A 26438-nucleotide genomic window follows, 5' to 3' on the forward strand; every position below is an offset into this window, starting at 1 on the left:
AAGCTGTTATTGATATATTTATTAATTATCTTTGACCCCGCGTAAAATCAATCAAAATTATATTTTCTCAAGATGATTTTATTCATTTGATGCAATAAAAAAAAATAACGCGGAAGATGACAACGATATTACGGGATATACAGTATTCGTGATAATATTAGTAGCCAACAGGGAACAACCACAACAACAACAAGGATTCATCAGCAGAGTTGACAGTTTTCACTTTTTACACGAATGCTTTTTTAAAACTGCAAAATGAAGCGAGAAATACCGCGCCAGCAATCATTGATTGTTCCAGAAATTCAAAATCCATTCGTGCACAAGGTACATTTGGGTTATCTGGATATGATACAAGTGAGTTATTCACGACGATTTTTCTTCTTTTTTTGCGGTATGCCTAAAATACGAAAGTGAGATTTTTGACGAAAGTGAGCGAAAGTGAGCGAAAGTGACTTTTAAAATTTGAATTGTACCGTTTTAATAGAATTTTATAGTAAAATTGCTATTTGCAGACGTATATTATTAGCAACTTATAATATTTCTTTTCAAAAATAATCACTATGATGATTTAATCGCCATTTATTTGCATAATTTCTATGCACAAGTTCTGAAACTTTCCTTTCGCTCACTTTGAAAAATACGAAAGTGACTTGTAAAATTTTAAATATAGAAGTCTACTTATAGAGTTTAAATTGAAATTTATACTAAAATTGCAGCTTGTAGACGTATATTATAAGAAATATATAATATTTATTTTCAAAAATAATCATTATGATAATTTAATCACCATTTGTTTGCATAATATCTATACACAAGTTCTGACATCTTCCTTTCGTTCACATTAAATAATATGAAAGTGACTTGTCAAATATGAAATAAAGCGTTGAATTGAAAGTTATACTACTAATATTGCATATTCTGGCCTAATTTAATACATTTTCAATTTAAACTCTATTTCTAATAGTTTACAAGTCACTTTCGTATTTTTCTATGCCAGCAAAAGGGAAGGTAACTAAACTTGAATATAGAAATTAGGCAAATAAATGGCGATTTAATCATGATTATGGTTATTTATTATGATATATATAATAAGTTGCTAATAGTATACGTCTTCAAACAACAATTTTACTGTAAACTTCTATTAAAACGGTGCAATTTAAATTTTAAAAGTCACTTTCGCTCACTTTCGCTCACTTTCGTCAAAAATCTCACTTTCGTATGTTAGGCAAACCCCTTTTTTTGTGTGAAAGGGGGGGGGGGTAGCCAGGCCCGCAGGCTGTACTGCCGAGATTCATTTTTCAAAACCTTTTAGCGTGCTAAATTTGAAAGTTTACATTTATTTTATGCAAACAGCAGTGCAATAATGCATTAATTAGTCATTTTAAACAGTTCTTAATCTTTATTACAGAAAATAAGAAATTTCAAAGCATTTTAGCCTTTGTGCTATTCCACAAGTGGTGATAATTTGTGGGTAAATGGGTAAAAATTTAAGATATCAATGAGATATTATTATTATTGCAGCCATTTGCCGGCAAACTTAGGGTTTTGATAAGAACATTTGGCAAGATGTGTTTTGGAGAAAGAGACCTCAATTTGTAGCTTTAAGCAAAAAAATATATCATGGAACAACCAATATCCAATCAGTTAAAGGGACTCAGCTGAGATTTAAAGCCTAAAAACATAACATTTGAATTTCTTACATGAATGAGCTGGAGCACTTTAAACAGAAATATATACAAAAATAGTTAAGTATACTTTGAAATAGCTTGAAAAACGTATTTTTATGCTTTTCTTAGCCCGATTTGAGTGAAAACTGTTTAAACGCTTTTCATTTTGGGTCATTTTTTTAGAATTTGAATAATTATTCTGAAAAAACGAAGTGCGAATGATCTGAAATTTTGCACAAAGATTAGTGGTCTAAACCTACATCAAATGGTTCATTTATCTGGAAAAAATATTTTCAGTCCCAATCCCATCGTGTCAAAAAAAACCAGTAGAGTCCCTTTAAGCTATTAAATGGAAGGGGAAATGATCCTTTTATAAATAAATATATTTTAGCTAGTAATGCATCTACATGTTGTATCAACATTTATTCATTTTAAGTTAAAGACTTCATCTTGCTTAGAAAATAAATAAAAACAATATGACCCACTCTGGCACTCAGGTCATTCCCACCATAAACTAAAAAAATTTGATACAAGAATTGAAGATATGCCAGGACTTCTAAAAATTGTAGAAAATTTCACAACAGTCTATTCAAAGATTTTCAACATTTTTTTCATGATTTTAGAAAACTTACACTAAAAATTATAACATATACAATGTACAGTACAATGTGTTGGTACATTGTATGGCTACTGGTCAAGTGTTCAAAAGGGCAGTTGAAGGTGTCACTACTTAGTATGCTAATTGGGGTGCAAAATGATAAATGCATCCAACAATCCATCCTTCCCCACTTTATAATATTACCAAATATGGAAACTTGCCTAGATCTGCTAGAAGGTATCACTTACAAAATATCTATTCTACAGTCATCACTTGAAAATACTTGAAAACTGATTAAGATTTTATTAATAAGAACCCCTATGTAAAGTTTGATAAATATTTAGTGGTAAATCAATTCATATAGATAGTTATTTTAAATACACATAAGACTGAGGTAAATGGTAAAGTGCTGTAGCCAATATTTAATAAAAAATTTAACATGTTTGGAATTTTTTTAACACTATTTTTAACAAGTGACTATTTTGATGTAGTTAAAGTTGGACAATTTACATTGTTAAACAGTTTCTTATTGTTTATCTGATAATATCTGACAATCAAGTATGGCATTTCTGCAGGAGTTAATACACTTGTGACTTTATGCAATTTACCCTGACATGACATCAGCGCCGCAGAATTTAGAATGTGTTCGCATTTAGGTTTTGATTGAAAAATGGTTGTTTCAGGATATATGGTAGAACAGCTAAAATTATTTTGACATAAGAGTTTAAGGGTTTGAGAATTTTTAATAATATATTTTGTTTGTCCATTTATTCTTTTTGTTGGTCTCGCTGAACTTTTTGCAAGAATGTATAATCTTTGAGAAGTTTTTTTTAGTAGTTTTTGAGGAGTAGTCTAAACAAGTTTTGTTATGGACAATGACGGAGAAATGATTCCTATATGACACTGCAACTTAAGTAGCAGAGGACACAAAAATGAAACATTATCATTATGAACTAGATTTTTCTGCAAATGAAGATATTATACTTGACCATTTAACAATAAAGCAGGAATAAAACTTGCTAATCTTATATCCATATGTCAGTTTTGACAGCTTGGGCAGGACTGACAAGTTCAACTTCAAATGTTCTTAAGATACATATATTTGATTTAATGAAAGTTTATTTACTTGATATGAGCAGTAAGTCCCCCCTTGAATACTGAAATTACTATAGTATCAAATTTATAATTCATTTCTTCTACTATTACAGGTTGCATTTATGTCAGTGACGATAGCCCCTTTAAGGTTATTATTAGTGGGTATTTCTTTACTATTGGCTTGGCCTCTTGCTGCGCTGGCTGTTTCATTCAGAAGTAAAGAGGAGCAGAACCAGCCATTGTCAGGTTGGAGAAAGTAAGTTATTTCATATTATTGTATAACCATAATTTCAAACATTTTTCAGATTTACAAATAAGCCGTGTCACGACAAAACCAACATAGTGTGTTTGAGACCAGCATGGATCCAGACCAGCCTGCATATCCGCGCAGTCTGATCAGGATCCATGCTGTTCGCTATCAGTTTCTCTACTTGTAATAGGGTTTGTAAGCGAACAGCATGGATCCTGATCAGACTGCGCAGATGCGCAGGCTGGTCTTGATCCATGCTGGTCGCCAACCCATTATGTTGGTTTTGTCGTGTCACGGCTCAAATGTTAAAAATCATCAGTTACACAGAGTTAATTGACCATTACCTGAAATGTTGTTTAATTAAGTTAGTTTTAAGTTCATTGAAATTTTACAGAACTGTGATGTTAAATATCAAAAAGGGAGAGCTATTGGGATAGCTTTATTATAAGGGTTTCCATTAGTGGAAGTTTGGGAGTCATTAATTTAGTCCTTTACTTACAAACTATTACTCTTTTCCTTTTTTACCTATATAATGTGACTTCCAATGTCAGACATTTTGCAGTCTCTGACTTCCAAACTTTGGCACTTAATGGATGCCCTGAGCTCATTGATTAAAATGATAAGAATTTGAGTAAACTTGTAGAATTTGATAATAAAAAATGTATCCACAAAAATCTAATTAATTATTAACATAAATTAATTGTATGTATGTGACTTATTACTTGTTAAACACATTATTTGCTGTTGCTGCATTAAATAATACATATTGGGAAAATATGTGAAATATTAATGAGAATCAATCTGTTCTATTATAGATTGGTTGTGTAACGTTGAATGTCATATATATATATTATGTAATTGTTTTTACACTAGCTTATATAAATGGCAATTTACAATTTCTTGTATCTATAAATATGACAATAATAATATAATTAGGAGAGCACACTTGCACACAATATGATGCTTTACATATATTTGTATATATATACATGCATACAGAAAATATAAATACTGCTATACATGCAGGGTTTCCAATTTTAATTTTCCGCCACTAGGGAGAGATCCCATCTGGCCATCGAAAAAATTTTCAATTTCTCATTTTTAAATACCCAAGTTACAAGGTATCTAAATCTTCAAATGTTATGAATATTTTATGGCATTAACAGCTTATAAAAATGATATATCTAATATTTTTACGTAACATGTATATCATTTTATAAAATGAAAGTATGCTCATACAAAATCTTTCATATGCATCAACCATCTTTTTCCTAATGATTTCAAAGCTGAAATGGATGTGTCTGTTGAACTGAATAATTTCATATCATCATCATAATTGAATCGCGGCATGACAAAACCAACAGTGTGTTTGCGACGAGCATGGATCCTGCTGTCTGCTTGCCCTAAAACCCTAAAAGAAGTAGAGAAACTGATAGGGAACAGCATGGATCCTGATCAGACTGCACGGATGCTCAGGCTGGTCTGAATCCATGCTGGACGCAAACGCACTATGTTGGTTTTGTCATGGCACGGCTCAACTATAGATCTAGATTATATTACAAGCTGTAATCTGACTTCATTCCATCTAGGTGACATAGACACATTGATTTTTCGAAGCCAAGACTTACATTTACAGTCATTTAATGATTTATTAATGATTTTATTTATTATAACATATGGTTTTTGACACTTCTTTTGCTTTTATAAAAGAAAATTAATTCATCTGAAAATAGCCCTTCACATCTGATAACAAGATTTGTAAAAAGTGTAATACAGTGTATAATGTTACCATGGCAATAGTTCATTACTGATAGAAGTAAAAACACATGGTAAATTATAACCAGTAACTGTGTGAAAGGAGGCAAGAGTTGACATTACTAAAGAACAACTAACCAGCATATCTGCTGGATATTCTTTTGTTGAAATCATTGATGGGGAAGCTGTGACAAATGATATTGTGGTATAGATTTTTTCCTCTACAGTGGATCTTTGAAAACTTGAGACAAGTGATTAGTTTCTAAAGAAAGAAACTAATTATTTGTTAAGAGAGCACAATATTTTATTTTCCTGGCTTCTGATGTGTGTTGATTAAGACCTTAAAATAGCAAACACAACTTTATTTTCATTTCAATTGATAATTGAGCCGCGTCATGACAAAACCAACATAATGGGTTTGTGACCAGCATGGATCCAGACCAGCCTGCGCATCCGCACAGTCTGATCAGGATCCATGCTGTTCGCTATCAGTTTCTCTACATGTAATAGGGTTGGTAAGCGAACAGCATGGATCCTGATCAGACTGCACGGATGCACAGGCTGGTCTGGATCCATGCTGGTCGCAAACCCATTGTGTTGGTTTTGTGGTGACGCGGCTCATATGAACTTAACAAGGACAGTCTGACAAACAGCTGGTGTCAAGTGTAGCACTTATGTGGCAGCTGTAAAAAGTTACCCCATACTTCAATTCGCTGTTGTTATATTTTCTGGCCCTTCGGGATCATTGATGCCAGCAGTATTAAGTGTTGAGAATTGAGTACCGCTTAAGCGGTTGCTTGGGCACATGAAAATTTCAAAATATGTACTGATTGAATATCAAACACTTGCATACCATGATGAGACAGTACAAAAATGGCAGGCTGATCTGGGTCTGAACTTTTTGTATAGGTGGAATCTATGTTGCCAGAAGGTTATGGGTCAAAAGGTCAAGTTTTCCATTTTCAGACTTTCCATTTTCAGACGTATTTGAAGATAGACTAGGGTACTTTTTCTATAAATATTTAAAACAGAAGGTCACAATTTTCAAGCCAATGATACAAATGAAGAAGAATATTTAGTTTAAAATTAATACACTTTTTTAATGAATTTCAAATAATTATGCAAATTCTGTTTTTTCTTTTTCTATTGTAATTCAATTTTTGTTTTAAATATTCTCATATAATTATATATTTGTTTCATTGACATTTAAACAACTCCCATATCTACATTTTATAGCTTCCTAAAATTTTTATGTTGTCATTTATATGTATATAATTACATTAAATATTGTACTTCCTTATTTGAATACCAAAGTTGTTTTTATAAATTACAACCAAGAACAAGGTTTTTTCCCTGTTTTAGTGTTGAAATACTGATAAAATAATGATGCAAACATAAAAAACCCAAGAAGACTCTGCCTTACATGTAGGATAGGCTTATTGAAATGTTCAGTTTATTCAATTTCTATATACCGTAAAATTCCTAATAAACGCCCTCCCCTAATAAAGGCCCCCCAGGCCTTTTGTTAAGAAAAACAAAGTTACAATCTACTCATCAGTGCTGAACTCATTGAGTAAATCCATAATTTCATTCAAATCATTCAGAATCCATTTTATTTTATAGTATGAACTTTAAAATCTTAACACCTTTTAATGTTATTACCAACACTTGCTAACACTAAATGTATTTACAATGATTTTTGGATTGAGGAAAAACTGTGTTGTAATAATAGCCCCCCTTTTGGAAAATGTTTAGCCCACGGGGGCATTAAATAGGAATTTTACGGTACATCTCAAAATAAAGATAAATGTATAACTATACAGTGATTGTAATGGAGTTAGGGAAATTAAAAAGACTATAGATGACAAAAAATTGTAGAAACCATTGTTAATTCAAAAATAAAACATCAAGTGCATATCTAAATTAACAGTTCTGGTATTCTTTTATTGTGAATGATAGATCATCATAGTTTGTCCTTAAATTATATCAACATGTTTCAAACCATGTCGAACCTGTTTACTTGATTAGGTCTGTTAGTTGTTTATGACCGTTTATTAAAAGTCCATAGTTTCTTGATTTTGGGGGGGAAAAGTGCAAATTTGGGCAGTAAAAAAGCTGGTGTAAGTCCAGATTTTTTGAAAACTGCACAATTTTAAAGAAAATTTTGATTGTTAAGAACCTACAGGCCTCAGTTATGTAATGTGAATAATCCCTGTAAGTTAAAATTTAAGGCCTGCTGTTCAATAATTCATCCTGCAGTGAGTCCATGGTTTTTTTGTTGTTTTATTTTGTTGTTTTTTTTTCAAAACAAATTTTGTCATAGAACATATTCTGTAGTTTGTATTGATTATAGGAAATAATAATCAAGTCAGCCAGGTTTCTTAGCTGGGAGTTCCACTTATTCAGTTTTTTCAGCACTGATTAGTTTGCTAAGGACGACACTTCACAAGATTATTTGTTTTTACTAATTAGTTTTTGCACCTTGATTCTTGGCACAAATTTACCGCAAATTCATACAGTTCATGATAAAACCATGTTATATAAGTATTCCTTACTAAATATCTTAACCCTTAATCTGCTGGAAGCAAATGTGATTAGCCTTTGCCAACAGTATAGAGCCAGGTCAGCCTGCACATCCATGCAGTCTGACCAGGCTCTATACTGTTGGCAGCTTAACTTTTGTATTTTGATATTGAAATCCCTTAAACTTAAAATGGACTGTTTCAGATTCAAAGCCGGACAGATCCATTATAGAAATGAGCCGCGTCATGACAAAACCAACATAATGGGTTGGTGACCAGCATGGATCCAGACCAGCCTGCGCATCCGCGCAGTCTGATCAGGATCCATGCTGTTAGCTTACCAAGTCTATTACAAGTAGAGAAACTGATAGCAAACAACATGGATCCTGATCAGACTGTGCGGATCAAAGTTCCCTCTGGGTCAAAATTAGTTTGCGCCACCAAATTCGCCAATCAGAAAAAGTTGGAGCCAATGGCTCCAAAGTTGGAGCCAATAATTCTGCAAGGGAGACATGCCTATCTTTACTAAGATATGCTAGCAGTTATATATCATTATGATTACAAACACATATTTATAATATTTCATTTATTACAGCTGCACATGTTTATTATCTAAAATATAGACATACTATTATGTGGTTTTCAAATTCTATTTAAATAAATACACATGACAGCATAAATGTAATCAAGAACATCATATTAAGTTAGTCATCCTGTTTTCCACTGTTTTGCCAGTATAGCAGTTCTTCTCACAGGCTGGACTGAGCCAAGATCTTTCACAGCTTCTACCCGACAATCTGGTGATCTACAGATACAAAATAAAAAAAACAAAACATTACTATAAATTGACTTCATCTAAAAATCAATGAGAACAAAATATGAAATAGATACTAAGTATTTTTAACAATGAAAAATATTGTTTATTTTAATAGGGTTTGCATATAAATAGACACTTCAGCCCTTTACAATCAGATATGAAAATATTAACATTGCAGTAACAGTGGCTTTAGATCAATCATTAGTGAAATTATTCTTTTAAATGTCATCCGATTTAATATTCAAACTGTAATTATTTGAGTCAACTTACCTAAAGTTTAAGGTTTGTCAACATCACGGACGATCTTTCACTTCTCTGTTCGCTACTAACACCTGTTGACCACACATGTAATTATCAGTGCTCCAAGTTGTAAATTGTTCCAATTAACAAATTACCACTCTCATCTTCACATGTTCCCAAAGTGTCACACAATTGATGACATAATTGATAATACGGTACCGATAAACAAACTAATAGCGCGTGACCTTTCACATTTGGGCCGCTTATGTAATTGACGCGGCCGCTTATGACATTTAAGTGTACTAGTTGTCGGATGCTTTTATCTTACGTTGGCGCCAGTAAAATTCGCCAATTAAAGATTTTATGCGCCAGAATTAATATTTTGTCGCATTTGGCGCCATTGGCGGGCGACAGCGGGAACCCTGCGGATGCGCAGGCTGGTCTGGATCCATGCTGGTCGCAAACCCATTATGTTGGTTTTGTCATGACGTGGCTCAAATATAGTAGGTTAAATGGTCTTGTCCATCTTTCAATAATACGGACAAAAGTTAAACCATTAATCATTTTTAGCTCGACTATACGAAGTATATGGAGAGCTGTCCTACTCGCCCCGGCGTCGGCGTCGGCGTCCGCGTCCGCGTCCAGATTTTAGATTAAAGTTTTGGTGCAGTAAAATATTTTTCACTATAACTTTGTCATTTCTTAAGGTATCAACTTCAAACTTCAAATATATGTTCCTTATCATCAACCGCATCTTATGTGACAAGGTTCATAACTCTAGCACCAATATTTTCAGATTTATCTCCCCTTGCATGAATTTTCCTTAAAACATATTATTTTTTACTGTTATTTCTTTATTTCATAAGGGATCAACCTCATACTTCAAATATATGTACCTTATCATCATCCCAATCTTATGTGACAAGGTTCATAACTCTAGCACCAATATTTTCAGATTTATCTCCCCTTGAACTTAGAATTTTCCTCAAAAAATACTATTTCTTACTGTTTCTTCTTAATTTCTTAAGGGATCAACCTCATACTTCAAATATATTTACGTTATCATCATCCCCATCTTATGTGACAAGGTTCATAACTCTAGCACCAATATTTTCAGATTTATCTCCCTTTGAACTTAGAATTTTCCATAAAAAATATTATTTTTTACTGTTACTTATTTATTTCTAAAGGGATCAACTTCATACCTAAAATATATTTACGTTATCATCATCCACATCTTATGTGACAAGGTTCATAACTCTAGCACCAATATTGCAATAATTATCTCCCTATTAACTTAGATTTTTTTACTAGAAAAATGTTATTTTTATTATAACATTTTTATTTTTTAAGGTATCTACTTCAAACTTCAAATACTTATTCCTTATCATCAATTACATTTTATGTGACAATGTTCATAACTCTTGAAGCAATATTTACAGATTTATCTCTCTTTGAACTTAGGATTTTCTTTAAGAAATATAATAACTTCTTTACTTTTTAAGGTATCTACTTCAAACTTCAAATATATATTTCTTATCATTACACAAATGTTGTGTGACAAGGTCCATAACTCTAGCATGACTATTTTTAGAATTATTCCCCTTGACCTTGGAATTAATGTTAACAAATGTTATTTTTTTACTATAACTTAATACATAATTATACATAATTGATTTTTCTTTCATAGTTTTGTCCTCCTTACTGCGTCCAGTATTTTATTAGTCGAGCTTCGCTGTCTCCTGTGACAGCTCTTGTTATGAAAAATTTCAAAACATATAGTAACTGAATAGACTATGTATAGCCAACAGTATAGACCATGATCAGATGGTACAGATGTGCCGGCTGATTTTGGTGTGGACTGATCGCTCAGTGAGATTTTGATGCCGCCAGCAGGCCTGGAGAGTTCCAAATGAAAATAACTTTTTTTCCACAGTTTTATTTAACTTACAGTTTGTTATATACCAACACATTCTTACTTGTAAAATTATATCTTACACATAAACATTTTCATGTAATAAATATCATTGTCATAATTATTATTCTTTGTGTTAGATAAGATATTGAAATTGAAGACTCAAGAAAAAATAATATAGAAAAACAAAATTAAATATTTGATATGGCTTTATCTGTTGAACTTTTACTGTGATCTTTTTCTTTGCAATGTTAGAGAAGTAGCCATCATTGACCAGATAAAAAATAATTGTGACTTTCGTCATGTCTACATTATCTGAACTAGTTTTATTATCCAGTACACATAGTTCAAAAGTTTGCTGTTTTTACTAATTTAGGAATGCGAATTGATCAGTATATATATTTTGCAGTTACTATGGAAACTCTATGGGGACATTTTATTTTCCTACTTCTTTACATTCTTAATGTATTATTTGGCTCAGTACTCTTCTGTGCTTCAACTTCCTGATGTAAAGTTTATGACCTCTTACTTCTATACATGTTGAAAGTGCCTTTCAGGAACTTTATTTCTTGCTTTGATTTGATTTCAAATTAAATGTGACCTAATATGGTGTTTTGCATGTTTTTTTTTTTGGTGCTTTTTTTTTTTAATAAACTTCATAATAAAAATTGAAAAGATCAGAAGTAATAGGTGATATATGGGGTTAAACTTCAGAGGAATCAGTACTTACATGTAATTGAAATAATATTAAAAATACACAAGGGTAAGTGAGTCCAACTAATCACCAGATGGTTGCACCTCGATGGTTGAGATCAGAAAATTTTAGTGTAAATAATGTTATTATAAAGAATGAAGTGTTGAAGTAAGAAGTTGTAAATCAGTGACTTGTAAGAAAGAAGTTTTAATATTAATAAACATGTGGAATGTAAAATGCCCCCATAAGATTTTGTTACTTTTATTACCTTTTGAATTAATATTGTAATTCAGCATTTTATAGTTTGCAGTGAAATGTGCCGTGTTTTTTTGTACATACTAATAAGAATATTAAACAAAATTTTTTTCTAGCTATTTACTGCGGCCAATCATATCATTCCTGAGTAGATGTGTATTTTTCGCTGGTGGTTTTCACCATGTCTCTGTTAAAGGCGTGAGAGCCCCACCCACTGAGGCAGCGGTCCTGGTCACGGCACCACATTCGTCTTATTTTGATGCACTACCTGTAGTGTTCCTGGATTTAACATCCGTAGTTGCGAAGGCAGGAATAGCATCGGCACCAATATTTGGAAGTACGGAAAGAAAAAATATGTCTGTAAATTGTGCTGCTGCCCTTAAAGTGATCTTGTCTTATAAGCCCTGTTGTAAAAATAATGAATATTTTAAGGAATAAGTACCAAAAGAACTGTACAGTTGCGGCTAAAAATACAGTGAGAAAACTTGTATCATTTTTATGGACATTAGAGGGCTCAATTTCACAAACTTTCAGAATGAAGGTACAAAGTGAAGTGCCAGTTATTTTTCCAATAAATTTATTTACAGGAAGTGCAAAAAATATATAATTAATAATGATTTTAAAGGTTATTAAAAAGTAAATTACAATTTTCTGTGAAAATTGATTGTGAATTCTGAGAGTAAAAATGTTTTGAACTCACAAATTTTTTTTAAAAAAAGCAAAAATTTGCAGTTGGAACCTCACCCTGAATTAATTTGATTTAATATACCTGTTGCAAAACATACTCAAAGTTAAACACCTTAAGACAAGTGAGGATTATAATTTAAAAAGCTTTAATTGAAATTAAATTATTTGATTATTACATTAAAGAGGTTATTTTGGTACTTATTCAATTTTTAAATTCTTTGTTTTGTACAAATGGTGCAGAAGTTTTTTGATCTAGTTGGATGCCGGGCACCAGAATATAATGATGCATTATGGGTAGAAGGAGAAGCATGTTGCATGTATATTTATGTTTTGGTATTGTTTTTATTTTATTTTATTTTTTTTCAGCTTAAGATGGTGCATAATGTGGTATTTTAACAAAACCCCAATGGCTTAATTCTTGGACTAGGTAAACAAAGAAATTGCAGAATAAGTTTTTTGGAAAAAAATGAAAATATTTTGAAAGAAACAGGTCTTTTTTTAACCTATACAGATTAAGATGTTGGGATTTTGTTTTGAGGCTTCTTTTCCCCTGTACTCTACAGTTCTTTTGTTTTCAAGCTTAAAGTCGGAAGAAATCTTTCTGTTATTTTTAAGTAGGAATAAAAAAAACCCTGTCAATGCCAGTTTGTACAGCTTTGAAACTATTTGAGCTTTACCAAGAATATGCCAGAAATACATGTAAATAGAGATGGAAATATTTAATATTTGTATACATGTACAAGCTCTGCAGTGATAACAGCTCTATATCTGACAAAATGATCTATGTTAAATATAAAAATTGAAATGATTTAGATTGATGTTAAATAGTATATTGGATAAAGGATCTAAAATATTTTATGTACCTGAATGACTAGTTTCGTGTACTATGTACCTTTGTTCTTTATTAGTGAGAAACGTGATCCATTTATGACTATTGTGTCTGTGTTCTTTGTTGGTGAGATATTGGATTCCATCTGTCAATAACCAAATACTTCACCACCATGTTCTTGTTCTTTATATGTGAGAAATGGAATTTAAATGTTAATAACCAATTACTTCACCATCATGTCTTAATTCTTTATATGTGAGAAAGGGGATCCAAATGTCAATAAGCATTTGCTTTACCATTTAGTTTGTCAATAACCAATTGCTTCACCATCATGTCTTAATTCTTTATAAGTGAGAAAGGGGATCCAAATGTCAATAAGCAATTGCTTCACCATTTAGTTTGTCAATAACCAATTACTTCACCATCATGTCTTAATTCTTTATATGTGAGAAAGGGGATTCAACTGTCAATAACCAATTGTTTCACCATCATGTCTTAGTTCTTTATATGTGAGAAAGGGGATCCAAATGTTAATAAGCAATTGCTTCACCATTTAGTTTGTCAATAACCAATTGCTTCACCATCATGTCATAGTTCTTTATATGTGAGAAAGGGGATTCAACTGTTGATAACCAATTGTTTCACCATCATGTCTTAGTTCTTTGTATGTGAGAAAGGGGATTCAACTGTCAATAACCAATTGTTTCACCATCATGTCATAGTTCTTTATAACTGAGAAAGGGGGTCAAACTGTAAATAACCAAACACTTCACCAACATGTCTTTGTTCTTTGTTAGTCAGAGAGGAATCTATTTTGTCTTACATGTAGCTTACTTAACCATCAACTTCAAAATCATATAACAAAGAAATTTAGGGTTTCAGCAAGAGGTTATCAAAGAAATCTGCTTTAAAGTGAGGACCCTTTTCAATCACCAGGTTTACTCAAAGTCCTACCATACTATTTATCATGGAAACATGTTATAATATTTTAGAACATCAGAAAATTTGAGAAATGCACTATTACTGTTTGAACACTATATGATGAAGCTGAATAATTGTTGAAAAAAGAACTTTGCGTTTAAAGGTTCAAGATTGAATTAGTAATGAGCATATTTGTTTCTAAATAATGATTTGAAATTAAGTTTGTGTATGATGTATATTATGCAAGAAAATGGCTACCTATATACATGTATGCACCGCTAAATGCTTGAAATAGAAATGTCATTAATAGAATGGCATGATCTGCTTAAAAGAATCGCCATTTCTTTGTACTGTATGGAAATCTGTCTGTGCAACACTGCAAAACATGGGCTAAATTTTAACACAGAGCTTTTGAAAATTTTACATTAAAGATTTAGACACAGTTTCATTTATTACTTTGAATGCAGATTTAGATTTACTCAAATTGATTTAGAGTGATAACTTTCTTTGAACAATGGTTTGAAAATATGATGAAAAAAACATGCAAATATATCTTAAACTTATTGTAAATTAAGATTAGTGTATTCAATTTCTCAGCATTTGTGGGTAGTATTTTATTTTCTATACTGTATCTATGTGAATATGCCCTTCTTCAAAGACGAGGAACTATTCCTCAAGGCAGATTTCCAAACAGTCTTAGATTTTATGATTTAGGAAAACTTTGCTTTTAGCTTACTGTTTTACTTTGTACTTCCCAGAATCATCGGGACACCATGTCTGTATTTAGGACGATTTATGACGTTTTGTATTGGCTTCCAAAACATGAAAATAAAAGGCAAACGGGTGACTTCTAGTGATGCCCCAGTTATATGTGGGGCACCTCACTCCTCATTCTTTGATGTATTGACAGCATTCTATTGCTTGGAACTACCGAGTTTTGTCTCAAGAGCCGAGAATAATGAAATGTTCCTGATATCAGGTACTTTAACTCTGATTTTTTCAAGGCCACTTTCTCAAAAATGCAAGTTTTACAAAATCTTTTACAGGAGTCAAAAATGGCAAATGTGATTAATCCTTTCCATACTAAATATCTGAAATAGTCTATTTTTCAATCTAGACAAATCAATTCATTATATTTTTAAGAGAAAAATTTAAAAATAGAAAGTACATGTATGTATTGACTGAATAGCGGTTAGTGCAGGCCATGATCAGATGGCACTGACATTTCGGCTGATCTTGATCTGCACTCCAGGTGGCATTGGTTGGTTCAGTTGCCACTATTCGGTAAAGATTTAATGAGAAGAAAAATCTGAAAATAAATATCTTGGCTAACAAAATCAACTATAGAAATAGGTCAAAACGCTAGGTTTCTAAATTTGTAAAATGAATTTGAATCAGTTAAAAACACTCAATTCAAATATAAAGAAGTGAGAAGGTGGCCATTTGAAGTAATAGAATCAAGCACTGTGTTAATAATTTAGCATGCCGCGGCAAAAAAAAAAAATCAGCATGTTTAGGGCATTAAGATTTGCACAGAATGTGTCTTAAGTTTAGAAAAGAATGAAGTCACTGTATTTCTTATTCTTTTCCCCTATGTTTTATTTCAGTATGTTTTATGCTTTGGCACTAGATTTGTATGAAACTTAATTGGTAATAGCCACTGTTAAAGAGGATAATATAGCTATTTTGCCTCTATGCATTGTCTTTAGTTACATTTTGTGCATTTTGCAGACCTTTTCCCCCATTATTTCAACCTGGTAAAAATGTTTGAAAGCAAATAAAAGGCGACATTAAGGTACAGTCTGTAGTATTATATATGATAGACCATGGAACTGGTCAAAACAGAGTTATTGCCCTTTATCTACTTTGGATTTGATAATTGTATAGGCCAATTGCAAATGTGAAGAATTTTTTGATACTGCCTTCTGAAGGTCAGTCATTCTGTCAAATTGCATGACCGCGCACCTTAGTCTCTGTGCATTAATAAAGTACGAACGTTGCGATTGGTCCTAAATTCTTTTCATGCATCAAATAAGTTTATACAATAAAAAAAGAATCCTAATAATTCAAACAATAATTGATGGTTTTTTCATCAAATTATATTCTAATAGCAGTAAGAATGTTTCCTTTCTTCCAATATTGTAGAAAAGCTTATTTTGGAAAAGGTTGTATTAGTGAAGCTAATTTTAGAAAAGTTAATATTTAAATATAGAATGCTGTAGGCTCATACAGTAGTAGTGAATCTAGCTTTAATGTTACTGATTAACTATTTAATTTTGTGTCCTATTTTAATATAATTTTGATTTTCATTGTATTGCAAATTAACCCTTACTTAAATTGAATTAATTTTGTATAGGTTGAATGTGTTTGGTCTTGAATAGACGTTGTCCAGAACTGAGGGTTTTTCCCATCTAATCCAGGGGTACAAAAAGATCATTTTGCACTACTGTTTATAATGAATTTTATCAACATGCTTCACTTATTATTTTAATATGTTTATTAAGTTTTAACTGTAAAAATTTATTAGTACCTCGTGATAAGATGTGAAACACGGAGATTTGCCAAGTTCTCGAGAGTACACTGTTGGAAAGAATTTAATATCAGAATAGTTAAATTAATTAGGCTCTATACTTACGGCATAGGAAACCCATTTTTGCAATCTTCATTCATTGGTAAACCAATTTCCAGGTCGCGTTCACATACTTTTATAGCCACAAAATGTAAAGAAAAGTAATAGTCTGTATGTGGGAAAGAGGGTCTGTTGAAAAAAAAATTGAATTAAAAATACTTGTCCAACTTTTAAAAAAGACTATTATTTAAAGAAAACTATAATGTTTATGCAGTGGAGAGAATTGAAATAACATATGTTAACTTTTAGGGTTTTTGGCCGGGTTGCACTGGTGCAAACCCGGGTTATAGTATGGTGAATGTTGGGCGGCGGGCGGGCGGGCGTCCAGGCGGGCGGGCAGCGGGCGGGGAAAAAACTTTCGTAACAGTTTTCTCAGCAACTACTAATCATAGCCTTTTGATATTTGGTATACAGCATCAACACATGGTCCCATACTGTGGGATTCGATATCCGGTCTGTCGCTCATCTACTTCCTGTTTGCTGACTTATTAAATTTTCAACATTAATGGTCAATAGTAGGATATTTTCATAACAGTTTTCTCAGCAACTACTAATCATAGCCTTTTGATATGTGGTTCACAGCATTGACATGACTGTGGTCCCATATTGTGGGATTCCATTTCAGGTCTGATGCTCATTCTTTTCAGGTTTACCAACTAAGTTAAATTTTCAACATCAATGGTCAGACAGTAGTAGAAAATTTAAGTAACATCACAGCCTCATGATATTTTGTATACATATGCAACCTGGCCTTTTCTGTCTTTGACCCATTTTTAAAAGTTGCAGACACCTTGAAAATCTCAGCATAAAGCTTATTCTCTATTAAGAACATAATCAATTTACTTAGCTTAGGTCTGGCACTGGTTTTCTTAATTTTACTCTCAAACAAGAGGGAATTGCTTACTGGTAGTATGGGTTTGATTTTGGTCAGTGTTGTCCAGCATGATAGATTGTGTTTGACATGATTGACTACTGATCATTTAGGATAAATTGTTATTTGAGATAGTCATTGTGAACAGATTTAATCATATTTGGAAAAACTAATTAGCTGGTACTTACTTATTGAAGTCTATATTAATTTTACACGGACATAATTATATCTGGAATTATGTTAAAATAGTTTCAGTCAAAAGGTAACAATGGTGTCATAGTTTGTTTTATTATGCCAGCTTATTAGAGTGTCCATAATTATTTAATTTTCTGTTACTACTATGATATCATCACTTGACAAGTTATCCTGAATGAGAAGTAGTTTTTGGTGTGCGATGCATGGTCATTATGAATTTTGTTTGTTTGTGGTGAAATTTTGTTTATAAATGTTTTTATTTTAAGATCGTTAAGATCGTACACATCATGTTGAATTTACTGCTTACAGTACGTTTTCTGCAGTTTAGTATTTTAAAAGTATTTTAAATTTTAAGATTTTAAGCATTAAAACTAGTAGTAAAAAAATGTATAAATTTTCATTTAAAATGTAAAATTTTCTTCAATTTTTTTAGATCAAAAATAAATATTAAGAAACATTGATTTTAATTGATACTTTATATTTTGGTACAAACGATGTTTAATATTATTTTTATGAATGCAATTTCAGCATTACTTAAATTTACCCAGCCTGTACTTGTTAAACGTGAAGATCCGAACTCACGTCAGAACACGGTAAAGGAAATACAGAATCGTGCTCAGGCGGGAGGATGGCCACAGATTCTCATATTTCCCGAGGGAACTTGCACAAACAGAAGCTGCCTTATCTCATTCAAATTAGGTACGATTATTAGATTTACTTTTAGAGAAAATGAGCCGCGCCATGACGAAACCAACATAGTGCGTTTGCGACCAGCATGTATCAAGACCAGCCTGCGCAGTCTGATCAGGATCCATGCTGTTGCTTACCAACCCTGTTACAAGTAGAGAAACTGATAGCAAACAGCATGGATCCTGATCAGACTGCGCGGATGCGCAGGCTGGTCTGGATCCGTGCTGGTTGCAAACATACTATTTGGTTTTGTTGTGACGCGGCTCAAATATAAAACTTGTTTCAATATGGACAATTGATTAAGTTATTGTTTGTTATCAGGTAAATAATATCTGTGTTATTTCTATGCTAAGATTTATGCTAATTATCATGAAATTTTTTGAAAATGTATTTTACAGATAAATGTTTAAAGTAAACAAAGAAAGTATTTTATATATTGCAAACAGCACTTTTAACATGATTTACTTAAAAAGAGGTAGAAATATACAAAAAGCTCTTAATACTGCGTAAGTCACACAGTAGAAATAACATGATAAATACTACAGTCAGTTATAGCATGTAAATAATTACTTGAATGTTGAATCTGTTTACTTTTCTTTAAATCTTTTTACATGTACATTTTTCTCAAATTTGATTCTCTTGAAATATTTTGGATCATCATGAGACAATAATATTGCAGCTTTAAAATGGACCAGTGTCACTGGGACATGCATTTGTCTGATTTTAACAAAATGCTTGTCAATGAGTTGATGCTAAAGATGTATTAGTGAGATACAAAATTCCAATGATAAATCAGGATCAGAGGTTATTAATATTTTCTAAATTGAAACTCAGACCTCAAGTATTTGATTGGTCAGAAACAGGTATCAAATCAATGAACCCTGATCAATGAAAATCCTGAGATTTTAGACAGAACATAGAGAAAAGTTTAATAACCAAAGCCGTGCAGATACTAACAAAAATCACAAGTAGACAATCTAATATTCACAGTTCATAGGTCTGATTTTGTAACTATAATGATTCATAGGTCACTGTTTATATACCATTTTCAGGTGCATTTCACCCAGGAGTTCCAGTCCAACCTGTGTGCCTAAGGTATCCCAATAGACTGGTAAGAAAATTATTAAGAACATATGATAAGTAAATAACCTAGTTTATTGTAAAACCTCGTAAATTTGATATACATGTACATGAAAATTTTGGAGTAATAAAATTATTCTGGTTATAAATATTAATAATCCTAGATTTAATTAGATGTAATTTGTTGATGTACATGGACAAGTGTACATGATGTATTAGTACATGTAAATAGCAAAAATGAATAAAATATTCAAGATAGACTTTCTTTGCTGAAAATAATATGAATATTTAAATGTTTTTAGCGACATGTTTTTATGTGCACTTCGAATAAGGAATTTTTGTATTGGATTAGAAAATGTATATTTTTAGTATTAGGAATTTGTTGGACAGTTTCACTTGTGAGATAGGTTGAAAAGAACAGCTACAGTTGGATTTTCGGTTGAAAAGAACAGCTACAGTTGGATTTTCTGTACTGATGATGCGAGTTTTTAGTGGAAACATTTAGATCATTATACATACTTGTTCTTTCTGTTTTAGGATACAGTCACATGGACATGGGAAGGACCAGGGGTGTAAGTTTTGAAATTTATTTTATACACCATAAGCAGATTGTTTTGAAAGTACATGTTTATATTAGTTCTAGACCAGTTCTGAATGTTTGGTCATGTTTACTTTAGAGAATGAACACATATTTTAATTTGCAAGTAAACATACAAGTAGCTAACAATTTGGCCGACAGTTATGCAGAAATTTCACAAGGTATGATTTGATAAAATTTATGAAAAATTATCATAGTACATTAATGTCGGTTTAACGCCAACCCAATAAACTATTGACATTCAGTTTTGTTATTAATTTGTTTGTTTCAAAGAAAGAATCGAGCTATTATGTTCACTGCAGCTTGGTTATCATTCTGCAAAAACTTGGTCGTTCTGCAAAACTTTATTGTAGCCCATTATTCCAACATTTCAAAAGTTATCAACATAAAACTTGGAATACATGCTTGTCAGGACAAGGACCAGTTGTTACACAACGTAAAGTTTCTGAAGTTTCAACTTACTCAAAAGTTTATTTTGTTACTGATCCGACTTCAACTTGCAACTTGAGAACTGTTAAAATGTAGTAATTTACATATTACATATTGAACTGTTTGATATATATGCTGTATATTTTATGTTTCCATTACAGGTTTACTTTGCTGTGGCTCACATTATGTCAGTTTAATACAAGATTAGAAATAGAAGTAAGTATAAAATGTGCTTAATTAAAATTACATCAAGAAAAATTGAACAGTTTTAAGTAAAACATGACCTTTATAGACAAGTGGTTTTAATTTTAAGTTTTTTCTGTTGTATTTTCATCAATGAAGGTTTGTCAAAGTGTAGTCCTTATTTACAGGATGGTCTTTTTATGGAGGTGGTCTGACAGGTTTGACTGTATATGACTTTGATTTGATTTGTCCATGACTTCAGTGATCAAATTTCACCTTTATATATTAATTTATAAACACGTTTCTAATGGCTGTTTTTATGTTTAAGAACACTCTGCGTTGTTTTTGACTGTAAGCCCCTAAGAATGATGGGGAAAAAATAGCCTGTAAGAAAAAATGGGAGAAATTCACATATATACATGTGTGTTTCTTTTTCAAAGACATGAAGTATTGCAGTCTTTCATGGTGTATTGGTGTTTTGCTTCATATTAAAATAGGAGTATATTGTTTAAGCATACTTATATTCACTGATTTATGTTTCTATTTCATAGTATTTACCTGTGTATACGCCAAGTGAAGAGGAAAAGGCAGATCCCAAGTTATTTGCTAATAATGTCCGTAAAGTTATGGCAGAGTAAGTTATTATTTAGTTCTTGACTTCGTATTTTTTTTTTGGCTTAAACAAGGGGCATAATTCTGAAAGCAATATTTTTGGGATTATGCCCCTTTTTAACTTAGAATCTTTGTTAAAAGTGGTTATTTAAACAGACAAGATTGAACACGTATGTCTCACAGCATGGAATATATATCATATATTTGTAATGAAACATTTCTGTTTGTTTCAGAGCGTTAGGTGTACCAGTTACAGATCATACATATGATGATTGCCGTCTAATGATGAAGGCCCGTAAACTAAATCTACCTATGGAATCTGGCCTTGTAGAGTTCCAGAAACTACACAAAAAATTAGGGTACATTTTAATCACTTTTTATCTGTTTTCTTATCTGCTTATAGAATTCTAAATATGAGCCGCGTCACGACAAAACCAACATAGTGTGTTTGCAACCAGCATGGATCCAGACCAGCCTGCGCATCCGTGCAGTCTGATCAGGATCCATGCTGTTTGCTTACCAACTCTATTACAAGTAGAGAAACTGATAGCGAACAGCATGGATCCTGATCAGACTGCGCAGATGTGCAGGCTGATCTGGATCCATGCTGGTCGCAAACGCACTATGTTGGTTTTGTTGTGACGTGGCTCATTTGATGTTATTCATTAATGAGTTATTCATTAATCCCCACAAATTATTAATTAACAACTTATCCCCATGTGCCCAGTGCTGAGCAAGGTTAGCTGGCACATGCATGGATGGCATCTGTTGTGGTTTGCACTGTTCAAGTTTTAGTCAATACTTATTTTTGGAAATTTTAGTTGGGCTATAATATTCACTCATGTATCAGTATTAGTAAAACACTTTACTTTTTTACTTTAAATTTTTTTCATTTTGTATGAATTCAAGTGCAAATTGTACCGTCTTTAGGTTTTTAAGAATACTTTGTTGACAGAAATTTGAATATTTAATGAGTATAAGGAAACACATATACAAGTACATGTCAAGGGAATTTACCAGTATACTGTAAAATATTGAGTGAGACTAAAATACGTTTTGGACCACTACATTAAATATGGTAATCTGGTATATACCAGACAAAGAACCTGAGTGATTGAATGCTAAAATATTGATTTTTCGCTTTTAGACATCTAATTCATCTCTTCACACCAGTTTATCTACGATCATGTATGAAAAATGTAATATTCTGTGAAAAAGGTGATATTTTTCTACTTTGTGATTATGATTTCTGCAAGCGTCTTGAGGTAGTCTGCTCCAACACTGTATCGAGTTAAATCCTAAATTATTGACGCAGGATAAAAAAGTCAAGAAGAAAATTCATCCATAAAAATGTCCAGTGAATAAATTTTTATGCTGTTATTTTTCAGGATTAGTGTAGATGATATGCACACATTGTTGGAAAAGTTCAGCAGTATAGATCTACAAGGCAAAGGGGTGATAACTGTGTCCGAGTTCTCAAAATATTTGCAAGTACCAGAATCTCAATCACTCAAGGATGTGTTTGCAATGTATGATAGGGTATGTGTTTTGTTTGTTATTGACTGAAGTAACATCTAAGTTAGTTATGTAAGATCATCACTTTCATTATCATCGAAACAAAAACTGTATATTTATAACTTATTCATACGTTCAGTATATAAATATTAGTGTCTTAATATGATAATGTTCTTGATTGCCCTATCTGTTTGATAGGGAAATAGTGTGAAGTGTGTTAGAATGTAGGATAATGTATGGTTCAAGAATTTGATGTAACTTTAATTTAACTTCCTTTGTTATAAACAATGCAGATTGTAAAAAATATTAAAATGGTTGTTTATTAATATAAGTTTGATCTTAAAATTCCATGGTAAAGAGTTAGTCATAATAATTTCTCACTGCATCTTCATTTATTGACTGACAACTTAGATATATGGTGTGTTGGTATCTCATTCTGACCTTCACCTTCAGATTGGGTTTCAAGTTAATTATGTCAAGGTAAAGGTCACTGAAGCTAAAAATAGGATTTGCTACTTTTCCTTTTTAGAAGGCCATGTTGTTATTTTGTCAATGCAACATTAGGGATCATCCATTGATTTTACTCACATTCTTGTTTTTATTCTATAGTCAACCAATATTTATTACCACCTATATGATTTCATTGCTTTTCAGGATGGGTCAGGATCTATAGATTTTCGGGAGTATGTGATAGGTTTATCATTGATCTCAGCACCTGTTAATACAGATAGCACAATTTCTCTAGCATTCCAGGTAAGTTGTTATATTCTACACCTGTTAATACAGATAGCACAATTTCTCTAGCATTCCAGGTAAATTTTTATATTCCACTCTCGTTAATACAGATAGCACAATCTGTCTAGCATCTTAGGTAAATTGTTTTATTCTTCTCTTGTTAATACAGATAACACAATTCTCTAGCATTCCAGGTAAGTTATTATATTCTACACCTGTTAATACAGATAGCACAATTTCTCTAGCATTCTAGGTAAGTTATTATATTCTACTCTCGTTAATACAGATAGCACAATTCCCTAGTATTCCAGGTAAGTTATTATATTCTACACCTGTTAATACAGATAGCACAATCTCTCTAGCATTCCAGGTAAGTTATTATATTCTACTCTTGTTACTTATGTAAGTTCCTGAAACATCTTGTATATCTCATGGGCTCCGTACTCTTAGTGCCTGAAAGGGCAGATGGACCCTCATTAAACACACACATGTATATCTCACAATTTGCCCTATAGTAAGATGGTCTTGTAGTTACATAGAAGATTTATGTACATTTACATTTTGTTATGTAGTAGTTGCAAATGTAGCCAAATTTTTCAAATGTATTCAAAAATGACTGTTGATTTGTTTGTTGATTTGTTTCGAAGATGTCAGAATGCCATTTCTGATGTTTCATTTATATACACACATAACATATATACGTGTATGTGTATTTTCAGTTGTTTGACTCGAGTAAGCAAGGTTATATAAGTGAAGAAGATCTCTCCCATATATTGTATAATTCATTTGCTATGTTAGATGTAGATGTGGCAGAACTCTTCAAACAGATAGATGCTGATGAGGATGGTAAAATCACATATGGTGTGTAATTCTTCTATAAAACTTGCCACGCTAAGTATCTTAAATTGACTTGTCCATTTTTCAATCTGGATAATATCATAAAACCATTCATCATTTTAAGGGAGAAATTCAAAATATGTATAGACTGAATAGCAAACAATGCAGACCATGATCAGATGGCAAGGAAGTGTGAGAAGATCTTGGACTGCACTGGTAGAATCAGTCGCAGCTAGCAGCCTAAAGGTTATTGTATCCCACTCATGCTTCGGCCATTGCCTGAAATGAAATAATACATGAATGGAATGGGCTTCCTTTGTCTGTTTAGAGCTCAGCCTAAGAGTTTTCATTTTCGACTTATTTGCCACAAAACTATCATACGTATATATTAGAAACATATTTTCCTTTAGTTTAAACAATATTTTATTTATGAACATTTCATTTACATGATAATTGTCAAAAAATAAAACTGTACGGATTAAGAAGGAAGATTGAAAAACTTTTTTAGAAACCATTTCGGTTTTTTTCTTTGCATGAAGACAACACAACTTTACATAATTTCTTGTAAATTTCACATTTATTTCACATTATTACCTGCAGATTTCACATTTCTTTCACATTATTACCTGCAGGTTTCTCATTTGCACATTTAAGTAGGCTAGAGGGTTATTATTTTATCATCATTCCAGGAGAGTTTAAGGCATTTGCTGAGAAGAGACCAGAATATGCAGCTGTGTTTATGGCCTATCAGGAGCTAAAGAAAGATGATACTAATGGAAATGCTACCACAGAAACTGAAGGTCATGTCAAGTCAGAATAGGTCATAAGGTCACAAAACAATTATTTATGAACAAAGTCAGTTGCAATGAATTTATATAGTTCAAATAGGATATAGACCATAAATCCAGTTATGTATAGATATGTTGAATTCTAGTTATAATATTATCATAGAAACTATCATAGAGGTATGTAATCTCATTAGGTCAAAGGTCATCTATAAATAAACATTGACCTTTAATGATAATGTAACAATAGAAACCGTTGAAATGTTAATTCTGTATAGATAAGAGGTTATTCAAGAGCTTTGATGTTTTATTGTAACCGTGAAAGATTTTCTTAATCAAGGTCATTGTATAATAACCCAAAGGGATACCATTTAAGAATTTTATTTTCAATCACAAATTTAAATAGTGGAACAAATTGTAAAGATATGCAGCCATTTTTAGCACATTTACAAACCATTATGCCTATTTTTACTAACAATGAACCTTTGTAAAAGTATTGCAGTGAAAAACAGGCTAGAGGCGTCTATATAAACTTCAGTCTTACACTAGTCATTTATAGGATAGCGGGTGTATAACCTTTTTAAGAAGAAAAAGGTCAAAGGTTATGGGGAAGACTGTAAGATTATTTCATGTATAGAATGTATTTTTTCAGCTACTATTGCATGTAGACTTGCATTTCAATAATTTGTTTTATCATCTATCAGTCAGAGTTAGTTTTAAGACAATGTTTTATGAACAATTTATGCCATACTGATAAAAATGAAACCTATTATATTTTTGTTAAGAGATGTTACATATTTTGTATGATGCTTACTTTTTTGTGAAGATAATGTTATTTTGTATTGCCTTAAATGTTGTTTGTTGAGATAAGAATAGTAAAGCATTTGTTAATGTGATAAAAAAATAAAGTATTGTTATAGTGGTGCTCTACAGGTAATAGGCAATCCAATTGCATCTCTTTTTACTGTACAACTTCTTCTATACATCATGTGTAATCCTTTTTTTCTTCAGAAAAAAATCTCTTTATTTGGCTT

The 26438-nt window shown here is 31.9% G+C and overlaps 1 protein-coding gene and 1 long non-coding RNA gene across 5 annotated transcripts; one reads left to right on the forward strand and one right to left on the reverse strand.

Moving 5' to 3' along the window:
• Positions 1-108: 108 nt before the first annotated feature.
• On the forward strand, positions 109-26164 carry LOC132716240 (lysophosphatidylcholine acyltransferase 2-like). Of its 4 annotated transcripts, none has more exons than XM_060699475.1 (13): positions 109-354; positions 3474-3616; positions 11925-12145; positions 18469-18639; positions 19683-19741; positions 20248-20282; positions 20899-20953; positions 21472-21554; positions 21766-21891; positions 22921-23071; positions 23702-23800; positions 24502-24643; positions 25309-26164. In XM_060699475.1, exons 1-13 carry the CDS (start codon positions 256-258, stop codon positions 25437-25439), a joined length of 1515 nt encoding a protein of 504 aa, XP_060555458.1. In that variant the 5' UTR covers positions 109-255; the 3' UTR covers positions 25440-26164. The 4 variants fall into 4 exon arrangements, with proteins under 4 accessions (XP_060555458.1, XP_060555457.1, XP_060555459.1 ...); XM_060699474.1 differs by lacking the exon at positions 11925-12145 and adding an exon at positions 15004-15224; XM_060699476.1 differs by lacking the exons at positions 109-354; positions 11925-12145 and adding exons at positions 12862-12922; positions 15004-15224 and having other exon boundaries at positions 3479-3616.
• On the reverse strand, positions 8504-9335 carry LOC132716243 (uncharacterized). The gene is made up of 2 exons (XR_009623784.1): positions 8975-9335; positions 8504-8692 (listed from the first exon to the last, which is right to left on the reverse strand). It is a non-coding gene; the product is annotated as an uncharacterized LOC132716243 (long non-coding RNA).
• Positions 26165-26438: the final 274 nt, after the last annotated feature.

This window comes from Ruditapes philippinarum, unplaced genomic scaffold (assembly GCF_026571515.1).
Source record: "Ruditapes philippinarum isolate M1 unplaced genomic scaffold, ASM2657151v2 ctg1807_1_1_1_1, whole genome shotgun sequence".
NCBI lineage: Eukaryota > Metazoa > Mollusca > Bivalvia > Venerida > Veneridae > Ruditapes > Ruditapes philippinarum.

What these genes read in the sequence shown, in the direction of transcription:
- LOC132716240 (XM_060699475.1), top strand. Translation starts at nt 256, where the DNA reads ATGAAGCGAGAAATACCGCGCCAGCAATCATTGATTGTTCCAGAAATT. An exon ending in CCTTATCTCATTCAAATTAG is followed by an intron (nt 18,640 to 19,682) that starts GTACGATTATTA and finishes TACCATTTTCAG; the next exon opens with GTGCATTTCACCCAGGAGTT. An exon ending in ATACAAGATTAGAAATAGAA is followed by an intron (nt 20,954 to 21,471) that starts GTAAGTATAAAA and finishes TCTATTTCATAG; the next exon opens with TATTTACCTGTGTATACGCC.